Source organism: Gymnoscopelus microlampas, assembly GCF_963454915.1.
Source record: "Gymnoscopelus microlampas genome assembly, chromosome: 5".
NCBI classification, from domain to species: domain Eukaryota; kingdom Metazoa; phylum Chordata; class Actinopteri; order Myctophiformes; family Myctophidae; genus Gymnoscopelus; species Gymnoscopelus microlampas.
Genome location: NC_139942.1, coordinates 26,562,082 through 26,581,933, shown reverse-complemented (window position 1 = coordinate 26,581,933; position 19,852 = coordinate 26,562,082). Strand labels below are relative to the sequence as shown.

At 42.2% G+C, this 19,852-nt stretch overlaps 2 protein-coding genes across 3 annotated transcripts in view; both read right to left on the bottom strand.

Moving 5' to 3' along the window:
* Positions 1-97: 97 nt before the first annotated feature.
* On the bottom strand, positions 98-6,898 carry LOC311045793 (uncharacterized protein). Its single transcript, XM_084057851.1, has 4 exons — positions 6,664-6,898; positions 4,212-4,278; positions 2,611-3,998; positions 98-222 (listed from the first exon to the last, which is right to left on the bottom strand). Exons 1-4 carry the CDS (start codon positions 6,885-6,887, stop codon positions 201-203), a joined length of 1,701 nt encoding a protein of 566 aa, XP_083913977.1. The 5' UTR covers positions 6,888-6,898; the 3' UTR covers positions 98-200.
* A 4,427-nt stretch (positions 6,899-11,325) lies between these two features.
* tesk2 (testis associated actin remodelling kinase 2) overlaps positions 11,326-19,852 on the bottom strand; it is a 41,540-nt gene continuing 33,013 nt past the window's right edge. The window contains exons 10-13 of one of the 2 annotated variants that reach the window (XM_084058253.1): positions 19,105-19,191; positions 17,845-17,983; positions 14,211-14,744; positions 11,326-13,676 (exon numbers count right to left, since the gene is read on the bottom strand). In XM_084058253.1, the coding sequence (XP_083914379.1) occupies positions 13,144-13,676; positions 14,211-14,744; positions 17,845-17,983; positions 19,105-19,191 (1,293 nt within the window). In that variant the 3' untranslated portion in view covers positions 11,326-13,143. The remainder of the gene's footprint in view (positions 13,677-14,210; positions 14,745-17,844; positions 17,984-19,104; positions 19,192-19,852) is intronic. The other variant, XM_084058254.1, reaches the window with a different exon arrangement.

Genomic DNA, 19,852 nt, shown 5'->3' with positions numbered 1-19,852 from the left:
CTTTTACTACGACATAAACGTTTTTATTTTATTATCTGTATATCTTTATTTCATGTTCTCTATTGCAGAACAATAGGAGATAAAAGACAGCTGCCCCGTCCAAACAGCCAGGCGTGTTGACCTCCCAACCCGGGTGGGTAGTTTCAGGTGGCGACTCAGCCGCATGGTCTTCCATCATGCTGACCACTGGGATCCAGTGGTTATTCACTGGTGGGATGATTGCTGTATAGTTGTGAGGGTGTGTTAAAATAGCATCAAGGAAACAAAAGTATTGTGTAATGGGAAAACATGAGTGACATTACTCCTGTTTAACAAAGTAAACACATTGCACAGCGTTTACTCAAGGGTGAGAAACCTTTCGGAGCATGAGATCCACTGTGTCCTTTTCAAAGGCTGGAGAGACATACCAACACCAGCCAAGAATACAGTTCAAATGATGAACAATGTTATCTTATTATAAGCTGCTTAGTAGGAATAATGCAAACATACTATATGTCAATTTTCTAACATTAATCAAATCTGCATAAATTCTAACAACCTGGGAAGACAATTATGCACATTAAAATGATTAAGGCCTAATAAAAAATAACTTGCTCCTGTTTCCTATTCTCCTCATAGTATAACTGATTGCATTGAAAATATAACATGTTGGCTTCTTACATTTAAAATTCAAGAAAGAAAGCAGACAGTTTCTCATCGATAAGTTTACTTGAGACTATTGCACACGAAACACAACAGTATATTGTAATATTCACTCTTATTTCAGAGACAAATAATAGTCTAAGCACCAGGTATTACTGAACATCCATTTCTGGAACATTTCAGCACCACATAACTGTCCAGTCTCATCTTCTGTAGTTTCTCTTGAGAGCAGCGGCTCTCAAATGTTTTAATTTCAAGAACCCTCATAAGTCTGAGAGTTACAGACCGGTACGGATCCATTTGGAACCCCCTCAAGGAACCCAGAGGGTCCCTGCACCCCACTTTTGAGAACCACTGCTCTAGAGTTGGCACTTGTGAACTTCTTTTCAATGTTCTTCTGGGAAACTGAAGGCTGTGGATGGAGGTATCCCCCCCCCCCCTTCCCCTCCCTCAACAGTCATGCCCTTCTTTGAACATTAATTTCCATTATACCTTTTTATTACAATTTCCTCTGCTGAAACATGTTAAAGGGACTACACCATGGCTTTAAAAAATATATATTTTATATAAATATTGGTACGTTTTATACAGGTTTAAGCCTAAAAAAACACCCAGATACTTTTTTCATAATCTGTCTGTCTGTCATTCCAAGCCTTTTATAGGTATAGGGGCGCAATTGAGGAAGTTTGTCTGTCAATCATCACCTCCCCCCGCCCTCCTTACCGCTTTTCCCCGCCCTCAATAGAATACGGCCCGCCTTTCGCCCATAACAGTAAGGAAGTCCTTGTTGCCGTGCATTTAACGTCCTGGTTTCATAGCAACGGCATCTTTTTTTTCAGACAGACACGAGACATTGTTTTGAGCCAGCGTTTACAGCATGTGTTGTTTATCATTCTGAAGTAGAATTGACATTCTATTTATAGTTTTAATTATTGGACCCAGTGAGAACTTTATTCAACTGCACTCAAATACAATGTTATGAAGACTATAGCCACATATTGGAACCTCTCCCTCAGCTCCGAGATGAGGTCCCACATTCCTCGGTGCCTGTGAGGAGGGGGGGGGGGTCAAATTCAGATCGGGATAATCCAGTATGACCCAATCTTCAAAGAGTCCCACTTTGGCCACACCCCCATCTCAGAAAACGGCTGCACTGAGAGGGCATTGAGTGTCAGGCTAGGTCGGCACACCTGCGAGTCCTCCCCGGAGGACTCGCCCCAAAACACACTCGCCCCCATTTTACTGGCAGACCAGCGGTTCTTGTATTCTTGCATTTGTTTTTTTTTGTATTCTTGTATTTTTTGTTTTTTGGTTAAGATTAGGAATAAGGTTAGGTTTAGGCATAGTTTACCGAGGTTACGTTTAGGAATACCAGGTGAATACCGGCAGATTTTCCCCGGGGCGACCGTGTTTTGGGGCGAGCGGGCGGTCGCCCCAAAACTCCCGATGGTGACGTAGGCATGGGGAGAATGTGAAATGGCCTGTTCAGACACGCCCATTCAGAAAATCCATGAAATGAAGATGAATGACTGAGTGTTAAGAAAAACACATTTTTTGGGGGTTTGGGTAAGTGACACTGGGGGCCCAAAAAAAAAAAAAAATTAAATTCATGGTGTAGTCCCTTTAAGTGCTATCATCTGTCACTTGTTCACCAACATCTCCAACTCATTTACAGGACAGTCAGACCAATGGAATGTCCTTTTGCCTTCCTCTGTTCTTTTTAACACTTTTTGACTGAAAAAAAAAGACTCCTTTTTGATTAACTTTTTGATCCCAAACATAAACACACTATATACTGTGACTCGGGGGTATGAAACAATTTGGAGCATGATATCTACTTTATCCTTTTCCAAGGCTGTAGATCTGTACCAAACAGCAGCCAAGCATACAGTTAAATGGTCAGCATTTAATCTTACTATAAGCTGCTAATGAGAATAACACAAACATAGAATAAGTACATCATTTTACCCTTGCTTCTCCTCTTCCTCTTCTTCAACCGTTGAGGCTAAATCACTGTTGCTCTGACCTTCATCATTCTCATCACCACTGCATGACTTCCTCTTCGCTTTGTCTGTGACATCTGAGGTGATCACTGCATTCCGTTTTGGCCTTCCTTTGGGTCTACCTGTGTGCCTTTTATTCCCTTTCTTCTCATCTTCTTCCTTCTCCCCCTCATCATCAACATCCTCCTCCTCAGGAATGCACCGTGTGTCCTTCTTACTTGACTCAGCCTGTTCAGTATCAGCAGCATTGTTCTTCACTGCTGTTCTTTCACTCCTCTCATCTAATTCAGCCTCAGCCTCTTTCCTGTTTGTCTTCTTCATCTGCATGTTTATCCCTGGGTCAGGGACTTGTGGCATGTGGGATTTGAGGTGGCCCGATTGGCTGAATGAACGCTGGCACGCCTCACATACAAACTGCTTTTCTCCGGTCTGCACAACCACATGTTTCTCCAATACACCGCTATATGGAAACTCCATATTACATATGTGACAGATGAACAATGCAGCATTGTTCTCCATTTCATTTGTCTCATCTAGTTCAGCCTCAGACTCATTCCTTCTTGGCTTCTCCATCTGCACTTCCATCCCTGGTTCAGGGACTTGTCCATGATAACGTTGCATGTGACTCTTCAGGCTAACATTGTGATTAAAGCTCTTATCACAGTGCTGACACTGATAGGGTTTCTCTCCTGTGTGGACGCGCATGTGGGATTTGAGATGGCCTGTCTGGCTGAATGATCGCTGACAAACCTCACATACAAACTGCTTTTCTCCTGTGTGCACAACAACATGCCTCTCCAGAGCACTGGTATGTGGAAACTCCATGTTACATATGTGACAAATGTACTTTTTGGGGCCTCTGTGACCCATCATGTGGTTGTTGCGCTCTTTGCGCTTGGCAAACACCTCTGGACAGTCAGGACATTGAAAGGGCTTCTTTACACGGGGATGGCTCTGCTCATGCACAATTTTGTCTAGCTTTGTTTTGAAGGTTGAGAAGCAGAACTTGCACACATGCTCACAGCCTTCATTGTGGATCTTGCTGTGAATTTTTAAGTAATGCTCAGTGACAAATCTCTTGCCACACACAGTACAAGAAAAGGGCTTTAATTTGGATTCACACGTGTGAGTCTTCTGAATGTTGAAACGTTTTCCACATTCAGGACAGAGCTGGCGGAGTTTTAGGCCAGCCTGTTTTAGGCCATCACTGTCTGAACTATGATCAGACACCATAGTATTTTCTTCTTCATCAGAGGAGTCACTTTCATCAGTATAACCAATAACTTCAGTAAGAATGGGGGCAGAAGTGTCTGGATCACTGGTGCAGCTGCGAGTGGCACTTGAGGGAACTACCTGTAAAAGATAGAGAAACGATGATTTCATCCCACATTCAGTTCAAGTTTCTCATCATCACTTAACACAAACTATTTTACATAAACAGAATAATAATCACCAAAAACCACATGCATCCTAGCATCCCTATTCTAGGCATGTCATAATAGAATAGATCAGCTACATGTTTAAACAGTTATGTTAAACGTCTTCAGTGGTCACTGGTCAGCTTACCTCTTGCATTATCGAAGTAGTGGCACTTGCTGTTAAGGGTGTTGACTGAAGGTCATTTCTCTCATAACTAGGAAAGGACAGACGGACATTATTACTCAATGATTCATTTCAAACAGTTGCGTAATAACTTGGGCAACGCTGGGTACCGATAGACAAAAACACAAAATGCTGACAACATAGACTGACTCCACACATACACTGGCTTCTAAGTTCTAAGTACTCTGACAATGAGTACAGAAGGTAGACATTTCTACAAGCGTATTAATGTGCCACTTCTGTATACTTTAAAGTTGAAGTTGTCTGTCTGTCTGTCTGTCTGTCTGTCTGTCTGTCTGTCTGTGGGTGTGTTTGTGTGCCCAGATTAGGCCCAAATCACACATGCCTGATGTTGCAGTGACGTTGTGTTAGATACTGGCCTGAACTACCACAATATAACCTGGGCCACTTCGTACCGACATAGACAGACATGCACAGTGCATGACGTCTGACGTAATACTGATGTTATAGTCTGGTCTACAAGTACTTGGTGCCTATTTCGCCCATGCAATATCATAAAACAGGTACCAGTCGAGAACGTGATGTCACAACATTGAAAGTAATAGCTGAAAACCTCTTAAGATGGCGGCACCTGTCCATTGAACTCCATTGAACGGTTCCTCAAGCTATAGACGGACACAGTACTGACATCATAGACTGAAGTACTTCGACAAAGGGTTGCAACAATCTATGTGATACATTGTCTGCTTGTGGTGCATCTGGAAGAGGCCCCCATATCATGTGTGAGCAATGGCACGCATGCAGGTGTTTTTTAGCACATGTTAAATTGTGGGTCGGCTTTGCATCACCAGGCTTTCTGCAATAGCCTCTATGTGGAAAGCCTGATTTAATCAATTTAGAAATACCAGTCTGATCCGGTTTAGAGCCCACCTTCCGTATCCGCCTGGTAAAACACACACACACACACACACACACACACACACACACACACACACACACACACACACACACACACACACACACACACACACACACACACACACACACACACACACACACACACACACACACACACACACACACACAGCTAGAAGACCCTGACCGGATCAGCAACCTGCAAAGAAAACAGTGATATGATCCAGTGCAGTGCATTTCATTGTTGCCAGACTTGCAACCAGACTTCAGAATACTTCTCCCATGGTTCACCAGACATGACATCATCATGTTCTAATGAGATGATGGGCTGTGTGGGGGCAGGGTTGCCATGTCCACTTATTATAAGCCACTTTGGGCTTGTTTTTCTGTAAAGTTGCTTGTAAATATTGGTAGTTGTGGGTTGTGTTTTTTGTGGGCTTGTTTTTAAAGGGTAGTTGCTTATGCTTGTTAACTAATGTTGTTTAAACCAGTATTGTAGTTGTAGACCCAACCTTCTGAAAATATGTTGTGCCAGAGACCCCGATACAAGGTTGTGGATTTGAAAATATTCCTATTTTTCACTTTTTTCCAAGATTTATCTTTGAAAATGGCAGATCTATTAAGATCACAACTATCTTGAAGGTCGGATATTTTCAAATAGCCAATGTCATTGAGGTTAGAGAGTGCTCATGTGGCCAAGTAGTTAAGTAGGCACTTCTTTTGGGTTTGTTTTCCTAGACTTGGCTGCTTATTTCTCTCACAAAGTATGGCAACACTGCTGTGTGGTGGCCCTGCCTCGACAGTGCTGGGTTAATTTGTCTACGCCACTGCACCAAGCTGACGTGGTCCACCACAAAATGTCAAGTATCCAACACCAAGTCACTCAGTCGTAAAGTAACGTTAGCCACCAGGGTAAAACAAAACCCATACCAACAACAAAGCTACCCAGCTAACGATATCCGCAAAGCCAATAAAGAGTTAGCCATGGATAATGGCTCGTCCGTCACGAGCGTCATGACTGAACTTCAGCCTGGTTTTTGCACTTTCCCCATATAACCCATACATCTACATAAACGTTCAGATTTCAAATATAAGTGCTTACCCCATGGACACGGATGTTACAATTATGTACGGGCCCTCAGAAGTACCCGTATTTACCGTATTGTTCAATAAAAAGCATTTTAATCCGATCGGTGACCATTTTCTCAGAATTTTCTTCATATGCTTTCAACGACGCGACCCTGTCGGTTGGTTGGTGTATTGCACTCTGATACATTATTATTTATGAGGAAATGGCCGCCGATCTGATTCAAATACTTTATATTGAACAATACGGAAGATACGTGTACTTATACCCATGCGAAGTGAATTGTAACATCCGTGGCCATGGGGTAAGCACTTTATATTTGAAATCTGAACGTTTATGTAGATGTTCAGGCTGTAAATGGAGAAAGTGCTAAAACCAAGTTCAAGTTGCGTCATGACTGTCATGACATGACAGTCATGTTTCAGGGCTACTAAAGAGTCAAATATATCATACCAGTCCAGCAGCAGTACGGCTAACTCCGCATCACTTTTCAAACGCTTGGAAACCTTCAGGGTTTGCCACCGATCGAAGGCCACACCGATGTAGATTCGGGTCTTGCACGTCTCGCGTTTCCTTTGTTGACTGGCAGCTTTTTTCTCCTGGACCATCTTCATTCGCTTGGCATATCTGCTCGGCACGGGCAGCGCTGGGATTGGTAGCTTTACCTGTTCCGCCATTGTTTTGTTGTCTGAAATTAACTGCCTGCGGAGGTAGACTGGGATCAAGAAAAATAGTATGGAAACCAAAGAAAGAGACGGTCCTTACTTTTTTTTACATCACCACTAGATGGCGCAGCGGTAGCGCTGGAGTGAAAAAAGGCCAATGTAACAGAACAGCACAGAACCTCAACCTACACATACAAAATTACAGTGGTGGAAGAAGTACTCACATGTTTTACTTACGTAAAAGTATCAATACCATCATGTAGAAATACAAGTAAAAGTCCAGTATTCAAAATTGACTGAGTAAAAGTACCTAAAGTAAAAGTACTCTTTATGCAGAATGTCCCGTTCCACAAGGTATCATATGTATATTTGTATTAAAAAAAAACACAGATCTACAAGTTCACAATGCATTGTGATTTTCTCTAATAGCCAAAGTTTAAATAGGGCTGAAGTGGTTAATGTATGTTTTGTAATAATAATCAACAAGGTAACTAGTAACTAAAGTACAATATTTGCCTCTGATATGCAGTGGAGTAGAAGTAAAAGTACAGAAAATTTGAAATACTCCAGTGAAGTAAAAGTACCTAAAAATTGTACTTAATTGTACTTGAGTAAATGTACTTTACTTTTACTTTACACCACTGAAAATGACAAAGGGAAATTAGAAAGCAGAATGCAATGTTCTGCAACCCAGTGCAAAATATCAGTGTACCAGTGTAAAAAGTGGTACCCAAATATGTAGTCAGGTACTTAGTTGACAAGGTTAGTGATGTACACATTTATTTTCACCAGAGGTAGTTCCACAGACTTCGTGCCTAGCAGATTCAAAAGCTGTACTATGGCAAAGGACCCATTTACTGTATATTGTAAGGTGGAATCCTGTAAGCCGCCTTAAGTTGATTAGCTCCATTGTTAACTTAAAGGTCCTCCACAGCTGGACCTGACAATCCATTAGTTAAGGATCCATTGGTAAGGCTCCAATGCATTTACAGTACCCATGTTGTTCTTTGCAATTTTACTTGTCTATTACGTTGAAATTGTATGCATGTATTTATTATTTATTTACTTTGTCTGTATGTCTCTCTGCTACACATGGCACTGAGTTTACACACACATTTGCACTCAATCAGTCAAAGGCATGGCCAGGAAAGAGCGAGATATTGTGCCTTCGGACTGCCTGTCTCAGCTTTCAAAATGTTTATTTGAGAGGTAATGTATTGTACTACACTAAATATATTCTCTCATTTCAGAGAAAAACATGAATCTATCTAGACATCAGCTCTTATTTGCCAACATTATTTCAGCCAGACAAAACTGTAGTGTAGTGTCTTCTGTAGTTTCTTGACCTTAAGAGTGAGTTGGCAGTGGTGTTCACAGTTCTCCTGAACTGAAGGCTTTGAATAGCATCCATGTATCCAGTCATATTCTGCAGGAACAGACAAACAAATATTCATTCCATTCCCTATCCTTTTTCTTAGATCTCCCCCTTGATGGGTAAAAATCTGAGTCAGTGTGCCTCTGACTCATTTGCTGAGTCAGAGGCTGATTCATCCTTGCCCTGAACTTCCTCATTCCTTTCATTAAATTGGTCAACATCAAACTAGCTGATCACTGCATTTCTTTTAGGCCTTCCTTTAGGTCTGCCTGTGGACCCTTTGATCAATTTCTTTGTACCTCCATTCTCCTCAGGGTTGCACAATGTATCTCTCTTACTTTTATCAGCCTCGTCAACATCACCAGCATTCATCTAATCTTTTTCAGAGTCAGACCTTTTCTTGCTTGGCTTCTCCATCTGCACTTTCATCCCTGGGTCATTGACTTGTCCATGATAGTGCTGGAGGTGACTCTTCAGACTAACATTGTGATTAAAGCTCTTATCACAGTGCTGACACTGATAGGGTTTCTCTCCTGTGTGGACAACTATTTCAACTATTTCTATAATGACGGCAGCAGGATTGCCTGGATTGTTGTTGCAGCTGTGAGTGTCATCTGAGCACACTACCTGTAAAATATAGAGAAGAAATTATTTCATCCCCCATTCGGTTCAAATTTCTTGCCATCATTTACGAAGTACTCTATGGCTGTGTCCCCTTTCCCAATCTGATTTTCATTCTCACTCACACTTTTAAGGCCTGATTATACTTGCCAGTGGACGCACAAGATTCACAAGTAGGACAGAAGGGAGAAAGCGACATTGATGTAAAGACTTGGTAACTTAAAAAAAATAATCAGATGTCATGTCATATCACTTATCACCTTGCCAAGTGTTAAAGACTACATTTTCCTCTTCCAAAAAGTTAGATGTTGTTGTTGCACTCACATTATGGGCACCTGCCACCTGTTAACTCTGGACACCATTTTTATATTTATTTATTTTCCATTTATTTGATCAAAGGGAGGCCAAATACATACAGTACATATATATATATATACACACACACACACACACACACACACACACACACACACACACACACACACACACACACACACACACACACACACACACACACACACACACACACACACACACACACACACACACACACACACAATACCTGCGGTGATCCAGCTGATAATGAGCTCACTGTCGTAGCAATGTCCATAGCCTGGGACCCGGTGTGTTCGGTGGACCATGGGAACAACACAGTGGGAACAGAACCAGGTTTCAGAAGTGGTTTGCAGTCAGCACATTTCCTGTAATTACTGCAACAACAAAGTGTTTACTACACACTATATTCCTTATTAACGCAGAAACGATAGGAGTACTGTGATTGTAGCCCGGGTATCGAATGATACATGGTAAATGAATGAAGATGGGTGTGCCAACTCAAAACAGCCCCAAAGACACGATGCCAGCACAATTTGACCCTACTGATTTCAAAAACAGAAGTTAAAGGAGAGGGACTATATTCTGCATTTGTCTGCCAGGAAATGTCCACCCCCCTTTTCTCAGACCAGGTGAGTGGTACATTCATGAAAATGGCTATGCCAACTCCAAACAGCCCCAAAGACATGATGCCAGCACTATTTGACCCTACTGACAGGGCCGGATTAACCCTTCGTGGTGCCCTGTGCTACGACCCGTTTCGGGGGGCCCTACTGGGCGGGGCTTCTTTCGCTCTACATTAGAAGAGTTGGGAACGGTGGGCGTTGTCACATTCTAATACAGCCCGAATACCCAATCTCAAAAACAGTCTCAGTGACTTGCCTCGTTAATCATTAGACTCCCAATCCACACCTCCGGGGTTCATCTCCTGCTATTGCCACTACTTTTTCCAACAACCGCCGACTACTTTTTTTTCGACGATAAAGTATGGTTTTGGACCGCGACGGAGGGGCGCAGTCTCAAGCGATCTTGAGCCACGAGAAGCACGAGTTGCCGTGCTGAACGTTGCGAAGTTCGCTTGAGCCTACTCAGCCCTGTCCGAGTTATGTACCGATCGTATAGAAACGTAAATTATGCCCCCCCCCCCAGGCAATGCCAGCGCCGAGCATTATTTTCCACCACGGAGTACTGTCACAGAAGGGGGCGTTACTACAACCTGGTAGGTTAACAGGGCTCGCCTCCTGAACATATAAGGGGGCGGAACTCTTACCCCTTATAGAATCCACCCGCCTTATAGGATCCGCCCCATTTCTCGGCAGTGGACACAGTTTATTTGAGAAATTACACCATTTGGAGAAACCACAAAATGTTGAGGTTATATTACATTACTGATTACTCCCTAGTTCTGTTGGGGGCCCGACGTCCCGCAACTCTGCATCTAATTCATTTTATTCAATATTTTCAAGGAGAATTCAAACAAAAATCTCCTAGCCTTCCGAACAACATAAAATAAGAGTATACACTGCTAACCCAACCTTTTCCATAACAGAAAAAAAGTCTCCTGCCCCCAGCCTGACCACTTCCTGGACACCGACAGTTTCTTTGATATATACAAATTTACTAGATTACATAATTCTGTAGATGTCACAACAAGCCTTAATGTTGTTGACTGACTTTTCAACTGCTGTAGGCTGGGAGCTATCACCCCCAGCAGGCCAATCAACAACTAGGGCACACCTACTCAATCACACAAATCTTCCAATCACCACAAATAACCTGTTACTTGCCAGACAAACACAATCTACCATTCACACACACCACCTGCAACACTAGACATAAACAGCAAACACTGTAGGCTGGAATTTAGTCTGGTCTCCATGGAGGTGGGTGAGAAACCACCGGGATGCCCTAGCTACCACTTGACTCTTCAAAAATTAAATTGTGGGGCCATCTCTAGTAATGTAAATTACGTGTGGAACTGAAGTACTCCCAGCAACTTCCTCCCAAGTCCAGATATCAAAGAACTACACATTTCTGTTTTGTCCCTTCTACATACAGTATTTTTCATACATACATATTTCTGGATTTATATAATTTCCAAGGAAAGGAAAGGCAAAAAAACAAAGTTAAACATTTATTTTTTTAAGCCAATAGGTCATTTTAACAAGTATTAATTGTAGGCTGCTTGTGCTTTGGTGTAAACACATTCTGTTACACTCAAGTTACCAAAAGTTTCCTAGCATTGATTGGAAGGGGAAAACATATTCTCAAGACAAAAACTCAGGAAACTGTTCTTAGATCAAAAACATTATCTCAGTCTGTATTTATCAAGACAGGCCAACACAAACATTTAGACAAATTTACAAAGTAAGACATTAAAAATTGTTCATCCTTTTCCCCATAAATATCAAAATAGATCCTCTATCATCATGAAAAACTATCCTGATAAAAGTTTAATTTATTGCATAGAAATGTAGTGACAAAAACAAAGAATATACAATTAACATTTGACACCCTCTCAAGTGCAATTTTGTTGTCTACTTAAGTAGTTACAGACAAAGGCTATTTCAGCAGAACACCAGTGTCAAGCAATAAGGGAGTGCTGAGAAGATGATCAGAACCAGTATTAAAAAATAAAAACATCAAATGAGCAATAAAATAGATTTCAAATTTTAAAAACAATTTTATGATCATCCAAAGGTTTTTCTTTAATGTGAAAAGCTAGTATTCGTAAACAACAGAGAACTAATGTAGTTATTTTAATACACTCAAAAAGCAGACTTGACCTGCCCAGCAGTGACATATACCCATAAATATACATAATCCCACCTCTATAACACAAACTGTAGAACAAGGATACACACATATTGTGAAGATTTCTAGTTTAGCCGTTCAACAGAAAATAGTACCAAAATAGGTTAGCATCACTTGACGACACAAGTGGAAACAGTCAAGAATTCCTTAAAACAATTATTTATATATATATACATATACATACAGTATACATATACATATACATATACATATACATATACATATACATATACATATATACAAAAAATTACAATCAAGTTAGAAAATCCCATCTGCCATGTTAAATAATTATATAAGTATTCCATTTCTAAGCAAACCCATTGCTTCCAACCCCTTTTCCAGTTGCGGATTATGGATGGTTGACAAAAAAAGAAGAAGCAATTGCTCAGTTCCCTAGGTGGCAACCGTCTGCCACCAAGGAAAATGAATAATGCCTCCCCTCCCCTTTACTCTGAGGATTCAGAGGAGTGGACTGGCAGACGTTCAATACCTTAGCAGACACATTTGTATTAAAAGACTGGTGCTGAAAGGCTTGTTTTAGATTAAAGGTCCATCAATTGACTGTCTGTTTCAGCGACACATCCCCCCTACAAAGCGGGAGCATGGCAGTGCAATGTCTAGAGCATCCAAAATGTATGTGTGTTTTTTCTTTCTTTCTTTCTTTTAAAATCCAATATTAGCTTAACACTTCTGTATTTATTAACACAAAAAAGGGGTGGAAACAAGGGGACAAGTACCGTTGTAGAGTTCAAAATGTCCTACACTCACTGCTAAGCTCACGCACACACACAAAAAAGGAATTCTGATACACCTCGTTATGGACAAGATGGCTTATTTTAGAGCCATTTAAGAAGAAAAAACTAAAATGTACATCGTCTCAGAATATTAACTATAAACAACCTTTTCAAAAATAGAATCTCTGCTCGCTGGCCGTCCATTCCTGATCACTGACGTCATGCTGGAGAGAGTTCTCACACCTGGCTATAACAACGTATTCTTAAAAAGAAAAAGTGATTTGATTTCTAATATTTCAATGATGTCAGGCACACTTGATTTACCCAACCGACAAGAAATCAGCCGGCCCCATATGTTTGCTGTTTAATCAAGCCAAATGTGTGAAATGATTCAACAGCCAGATCCCAGGGCCTCCATGTCCTCACAGCCAGGGGTAGTGGTGCCTTTCTCCTGGCCCAGGCTGCCATTCATGCCCTGGGGATGGAAAAGGCCCCGGTCCACATGGTGGTGGAGCTGGCACTGCACAGGACATAGGAATTTATCAATATCCTCCTCTACGTGTCCGTGTGCATGGGATGGCATCTGAGCCTGCATGGGGCAGCAGGGTCTCTCTCTGTCCCCGCGTTTTGCGAGGTCGGACATGATGCTCTTGTCCTCTGCTTTCTGTCCTTTGAGCTCCTCCTCTTCCTCGTCTTCCTCTGGACTGCTAGAGCAGTCCATTGCCTCGCCACTGTCTCTCTCACTGCTGGGCACCATGGGAGACCAGCTGTCATCGAACACCTCACCTTTGTCTGCTTCGGACTCTTCCTCATCTTCAGCCTCCTCCCGGGGTCGGTATGGAGGAATCTCTATGACGACATATTTCTTGGCCCAACCGCTCAGGAATGCGGAGCGGACTTCATTTCCCAGCTGCCCGTTGGTTCCTGGGGAACGGTGTAGAAAAGACAACAAGAATTTAAAAAAAAAACCTACCGAAAAACCGAATGAAAGGAATAAAAGAAGAGGATAAGAAGGGAAGAGATTAAAGTAACAGAGAGGAAACAGGACAAAGGAAATGTGAAGAAAGGAAACGTTGCACAAAATCTTGTGGCATTCATTTGCCGAATGCCGGTTAATGAGCCTAACTCTCAAAACCAAACAGTGATTATCAAAAATGAAAAAACGTTCATCCCAGTAACACACAGCACTGGTTCACAATGTGGTACTTGAGTGGGTTCCAGGGGGTCCCAAGCTAAATGATTTACAGTTAATAACCAAATGGACCCTTACATCTCTGTAACTCCAATCTATTGAGTTCCATTTGTGCACTCTCAGAGTTAAATTAAGACAGATTATTCTACAGCGTAGATTGGGGTCCCGGAGATGAAACATTGTATCAAATGGGGGTCTGTGGACAAATGCACATCAAACTGGGGGTCAATGGAATTTAAAAGGTTGAGAATGACTGACATACACACCTGGCAAAGTGGTGGAGAGCTGAGCGGTGGTACAAGAGCTGTTATTAGAACCAACAGCAGCAGCGGGGTGGAACGCCTCAGAGAGGGAAAGCTGGGGGGACACGGGCAAGGAGCGGCACTCTCGACCCGGCAGCTGCTGCCAGTAGCTGCTGCCAGGGGGCTCCTGCTGGGTTCCCCCGGGGCCCTGGGACGAAGGCTGGCTGGAGAAGGCGCTGCCCGGTGGCGAGTGCAGGTCAAACATGTGTGAGAAGACGGTCGCGCTGGGCACGTCCTGGAACTTGATCTTTCCCCCCATGAGGTCCTCGCGGGCGGTGAAAGGGTTGATCTTGCGTGCGTCCGAGGTCCGGTGGGGTGGCGAGGGGGGGTCGTAGTACGGGTCCTGGACGTTGACCTTCCTCCCCGGTTTGCGGGAGAAGATGTCCGATTGGCTGCGGCTGAGCCAGATGTTGCGGCGGGGGCGGGGCGATTTGGGCGAAATTTTGTCATCTGGGAAACCCAGAGGGTTGAGTCTCTTGATGCCCTGCCCCTTCTCTGCTTGAAGGAGAAGAGTGAGAGAGTGAAAGGGAGGTAACGGTTCAAGAATCAAGTTCTTATACAACTTATACAAGTACAAGCTGCGAAATTTGTTCCGCAAAAGTTTCCTTTACAATTTACATTGTCTTTAACCACATGAACTCGGTGAAAATTGCACCTCTACAAGCTTGCAACGCATTTCAATGCAAGTCATTGTGAGCTTGGACATTTTGAGGGTAGACATTTGGTGTGGCGGGAAAAATGGCGGTCCGGTGAATATAGACTCCTGGGAGACCATGGATAACAAAGTATATAGGGTTTAAGTGTTTAAGGATGAACACTTTAAGACAAACTCCTGTATTTAGTTTTTCTTTTATGTTAGGAGACAGATTATCATCTAAACCACCAGGTGGCATTAGAGGCCATGTACAGTCTATAAAAGGCACAAAAGGCAACGCTCTGAACCCCTGGTTCTCTGATGCTTTGAATTTTGTAATGTTTTATATTACTTGGTATAGGAATTAACAAGCTCTGGTGAAGCAGTTATAAAATGTATTTTGCTTTGATTTCTCTCATAAAGCTTTACTTGTGAGCCGAGTTATGAGGAAGGAAAATATGTTTTTTAACCACTTTCAATGTGGTGTCCTTATTTTGCGCTCGTCATTATATAATAGGCAAGAATATTAAACAAATCCCAAAAATATATAAAATATCTACATCGCTACACGGTGTGAGCTTGTAGATCGGCTATTGTCACTGTTGGTTATACGACAGAGTATTTATAGGGTTTAAGTGGTTAAGTAATTGGCTAAAAGCCTCTGAGAATATAGTCCCACAATAAAGGATTAGGGTCAGTGATTGTTTCATTTTCAACAAGGGGTAACAACAAGCTGGACCATAAATTATTTCCTTACACAGATGCTTCATGTGGGACGTTGAGTAAAAAGGCATAAATTATATGATCTTCTTGTCCCCATCTAAAATCAACATGCAGTTAGGACGTCAGTGTCCAAGAACTTATTTTGCTCCTGAAAATGAAACTTAATAAACTAACCCTAATCCTCGAGAAAGAAAAAAAAGACACTGAAACCAATACTTATTTCATGATGTGGAAAACATCAAAATATCTTTTTGCTGTTACATAGCAGACATAACTAGGAGTGAGTTTGTTTTCAGGAAACGCTGATAGCATCAGGTTAACAGGGGAAGGAGGGGGCGAGAGAAGAAAGGGACTAAAGGCTGGTCAAAAAAGAAAAGGGGGTTTCTTGTATAAACAGGCTACATGCGCCCTTGGCCTTAGTATAGAGTTGGCCTGTAACCTACAGCTAAGTTGGAGGCCATATGCCTCATTGGACTATTAAAACATCTCTCAGCCAGATGTGGAAACCCACATTTGTCGCTGGTGTAAAAAAGGCCTCAGTGCTGTGACATAATTGGCCCCTCCTCTGCCTAGTTCTGAGGAAGGGGAGCTGCTTGTTGGGTCTAAACAAAAACAAAGATGCTGCACAGCCCCTTGACCAGCAGACATGCAGGCGGCTGTCCACTGGACCAAATTAGAAGTGAAACCTGGGCCCTGATGGATCAAGTATCTCCGAACAGGAATGTTAATGCGGGACCACTTTTCCCCTTAAGTCATGGTGAAGTTTATACGGTCACTGACCAGGGAAACTGGATGGCTGGTGGTATTCTCTGAAGGTTAATACAGGCTCTAGTGTTCGATTAAAAATAAAGCTTGATGAATACAGTGAATTCTTTTTGGAAAGCTCAATTTACTGCTGGATGGACAAGATTGATTGATGCACACCGAACACATCCAGTGAAAACTTCTGAGGTGCAAGTTGATTGACTATAATAGGTTCATCAATCATACACAGTGAGCTAAAGACTACAGAAAACTGTTGCGGGTCTTACGGCGCATTGTGACCTTGTAGATGTGTAATTGTTGCAGAATGTTCTCCCCAGAATAGGGACGCTACAGTTCATGTGGTGAAACGTATAGAAATCTGTGCATTGATTATGTTTTAATTATTTCTGTAAAACGCTAACTTGCACTACAGTTGGGACTGTCCTTCAGCGTATAGCCTTATATCAGTGTGACTTTGTGTATCAGTGTGAAAATGAGCAGAGAGAGGTTAGACTGATGGCAAGTAAGCAATAGCTTGATTAAAAAGGTTATCATAGTAAAGGTTTCTAAATGACAGGCTGCAGAAGGCTGGGTAGTTAGCTGGGTGGCTCGTTATTGGCTTCCTGATTGACTGCCAGAGTCATAAAAAAGTAGAGTTGATTTCAGAAGGCCTGTGCTACTGGCTGAATGCCTGTCTTCTTGGCTTGTAGTTGGGGGGCTATAATGGTCTGGACAACATTAGCAGTTTCCCTGAATGACTGAACAGTGAATTGACTATCAGACTCACTGGCAAAAATGAATGGCTGTTTGGGTTAGGTAAAGGCCGGCTTGAGAGACTCACTCTTTGTCTTTGGCAGGTTTTGCTGTTCCCTGACTGACTAGTTAGGTGACTGAATCAATGACTGACTGGACATGTGTGCAGTCCAACAAACAATCACTGTGCACCGCAAAATGATTAGCAGGAGCGCAAGGGAGCAGAGAGGGCAAGGGTCATGTTCATGGGACAGGTTTGTGTCAGGTCACATAGGGAGTCCAGGAAAGGGTTATAAGACTGGCTTCTGTCACAATGTTTGGTTTACAGCTGCCCCCCTACCACACCCCCTTCCAGGAAAACCCTGGTCTGTCCACATGTGAAATTCAAGTCTCAAATGGACTGGGTTAGACCACATAAGTGAAAGGAATTGGGGTGATAGTAAACACATGGAAGTGACTTTTACAGGCTGTAAATGATGATGCTGAAATGCAACAGGTCATATAATCACCAAGTGCTTGTGTGCCCTTCTGTGCACAAAGACAACACCTTTAATGATAGGATACACACTGTGCATGCCTGAGCATCTTTAATAGCACACTCAAGCAAGCAACTACAATAGCAATGATTGCTATTGGAATATGGAGCTATTTAACATTTATTTCAACAAAGAATATCACACCACCTAAAACTGTTTTATTGGCACTATATATATATATATTGACTGACGGAGAACAGTTTGTTACCTTTTGGCATTGCCTTTATTTCGTTGTCGCCTCCCAGGGAGACGTGTTCTCGCTCCATCTCCTCTGCTTTGAGTCTGGCCAGGATGTCCTCTAGGTGCATGACGGCGTCTGGGAAGGAAGGACGGAGCTTGGGGTCCATCTGAGGGGAGAACATAAGAGGGACTAGTGAGAAACATGAAGATGTTACACCTGTCATACTGTAATACGTTAGTGATGCGACTATCTGAAGGCTGACATTACACTCAACAGTCTGGTATTTTCTCTATGGCACAGTGGAAGGGGGTAGAGTAAAAAGAGTTTCCGAAGAATCCCCCCCCCCCCCGCTAAGGCCAGAAAATAAGTTGTGTTGCCTTCAGTCAAAACGTTGGTTTCTGTATTTTAATAAAAATAGTATTGCATCGTGGCTACGAGCTGTGCGACCTCCTTCTTCTAATCAGTGTATCTACTGTGGTCAGCACCTTTTTAATATTGGTGTGCGCTCCTTCTCCAGTGTTCATAATGTCAGGCAAATCAAGCAAATTAAAAATGAAAGATGAAAGACAGGCGATGCCTGTGAGGTTATCTGTACTATGCTTCTGTAGAATGGTCATGTCTAGGACAGTTTAGGGATTTTGCATTGCACAAATCATTGTTGGTAAAGCAAACAACCTCCTACAAGTTTTGAACATTTTGATCTATAATCAGCTTGCTAAAAGCACAATGTTTAATGTGCTAATTATTGATTCATTTTAGTAATTAGATAAAAGCTATTTGAGGATATGGTAGGAGGTCAAGCTTGCAGAAGAAGAACAGAATGATCCAGTTTTCAGAGAACAGAAGACCCCCTGGATAGCGAGCTAAACCAGATTAGTCAGCTAATCTGATTGCCTCTCTGCTTCTAAACAAGAGAATAGAGGATGAAAGTTACGAGAATATTGTAGGAATGACAAGTAAAAGCATGAACATGTGCAGCCGATGCAGTCCATCATTCGTATTCCAACATCACTGCCATGTCTTGGCAACTATAATTCATGAGACAACATTGATAGTTTTTGAAGGGAAATGTTCTTTTCCACACGTGAAAAGGACACAAAATTTAGTGGTTTTACACAAAGCAAACTTTTCAGTTGTAAATGTGTGGTTTGAAACTGAAATGGTTGAAAACCCCAATTGGCTCATACATGATGACAGTTTGAGTGATGGATTAACTGACAGCCCATAAATATGACAATGAGCATAGGGACAGGTTGTTTGGACAGCAGGATGATACTGTAGACTCACGTTGCAGCAGTTGAAGGCCAGCTGGAGGAAGTCAGGGGGACAGTCTCCAACCATGTTCTGGAACGCATGGTAGTCCAGGCCAAAGTTCTATTAGGGAGGGAGAGATGGCGAGAAAGGAAACAAAAATGAGAGAGTACAGATGTGTGACAACTGCTCAGCTAGAGCCAACGTCTTGACAACGCCTTCTGATTGCTGAGCTCTCTCAGGTTTGGCAGAGACCTCAGTAGTATTCTCCAGTAGCAATAGCCATGTCCTGGATCAGCCATGGACATACAAGGCCCTGCTGAGTTTGGTTGCAGCTGTATGCTGCTTGTTTAAATGCCCAAATTGACCAAAGTGAATGTGAGAGACAGACAATATGCAACCATTGTCTTGCATTTTGCGTGGACAGAGAACTCCAAAAATATCTGGGTAATAACCCCTTTGCATTGGAAAACTGGCTCCAAACTCTATTGACTTGCATGTGGAATTACACACACTTTAGTAATTTGTGTGTAATTTCAAATGTAAAGTAATAATATTGAATGGAGCCTGATGAGTGACTGACACACGTATACGTACCTACAGCTGTACACTGTACATATTATGAAGTCATGTAAGGTTTGTTTCCATTTAAAGAGAGAATGCTACCTATATCTATCAGAATTATGAAATTAGATGCTTTTTCAAAAGTCAAGACAGATATGACACAGGAAACATTTGACAGTTAGAAGTCTTTCCTAAACTCATACTGTATGTTGCTATTTAA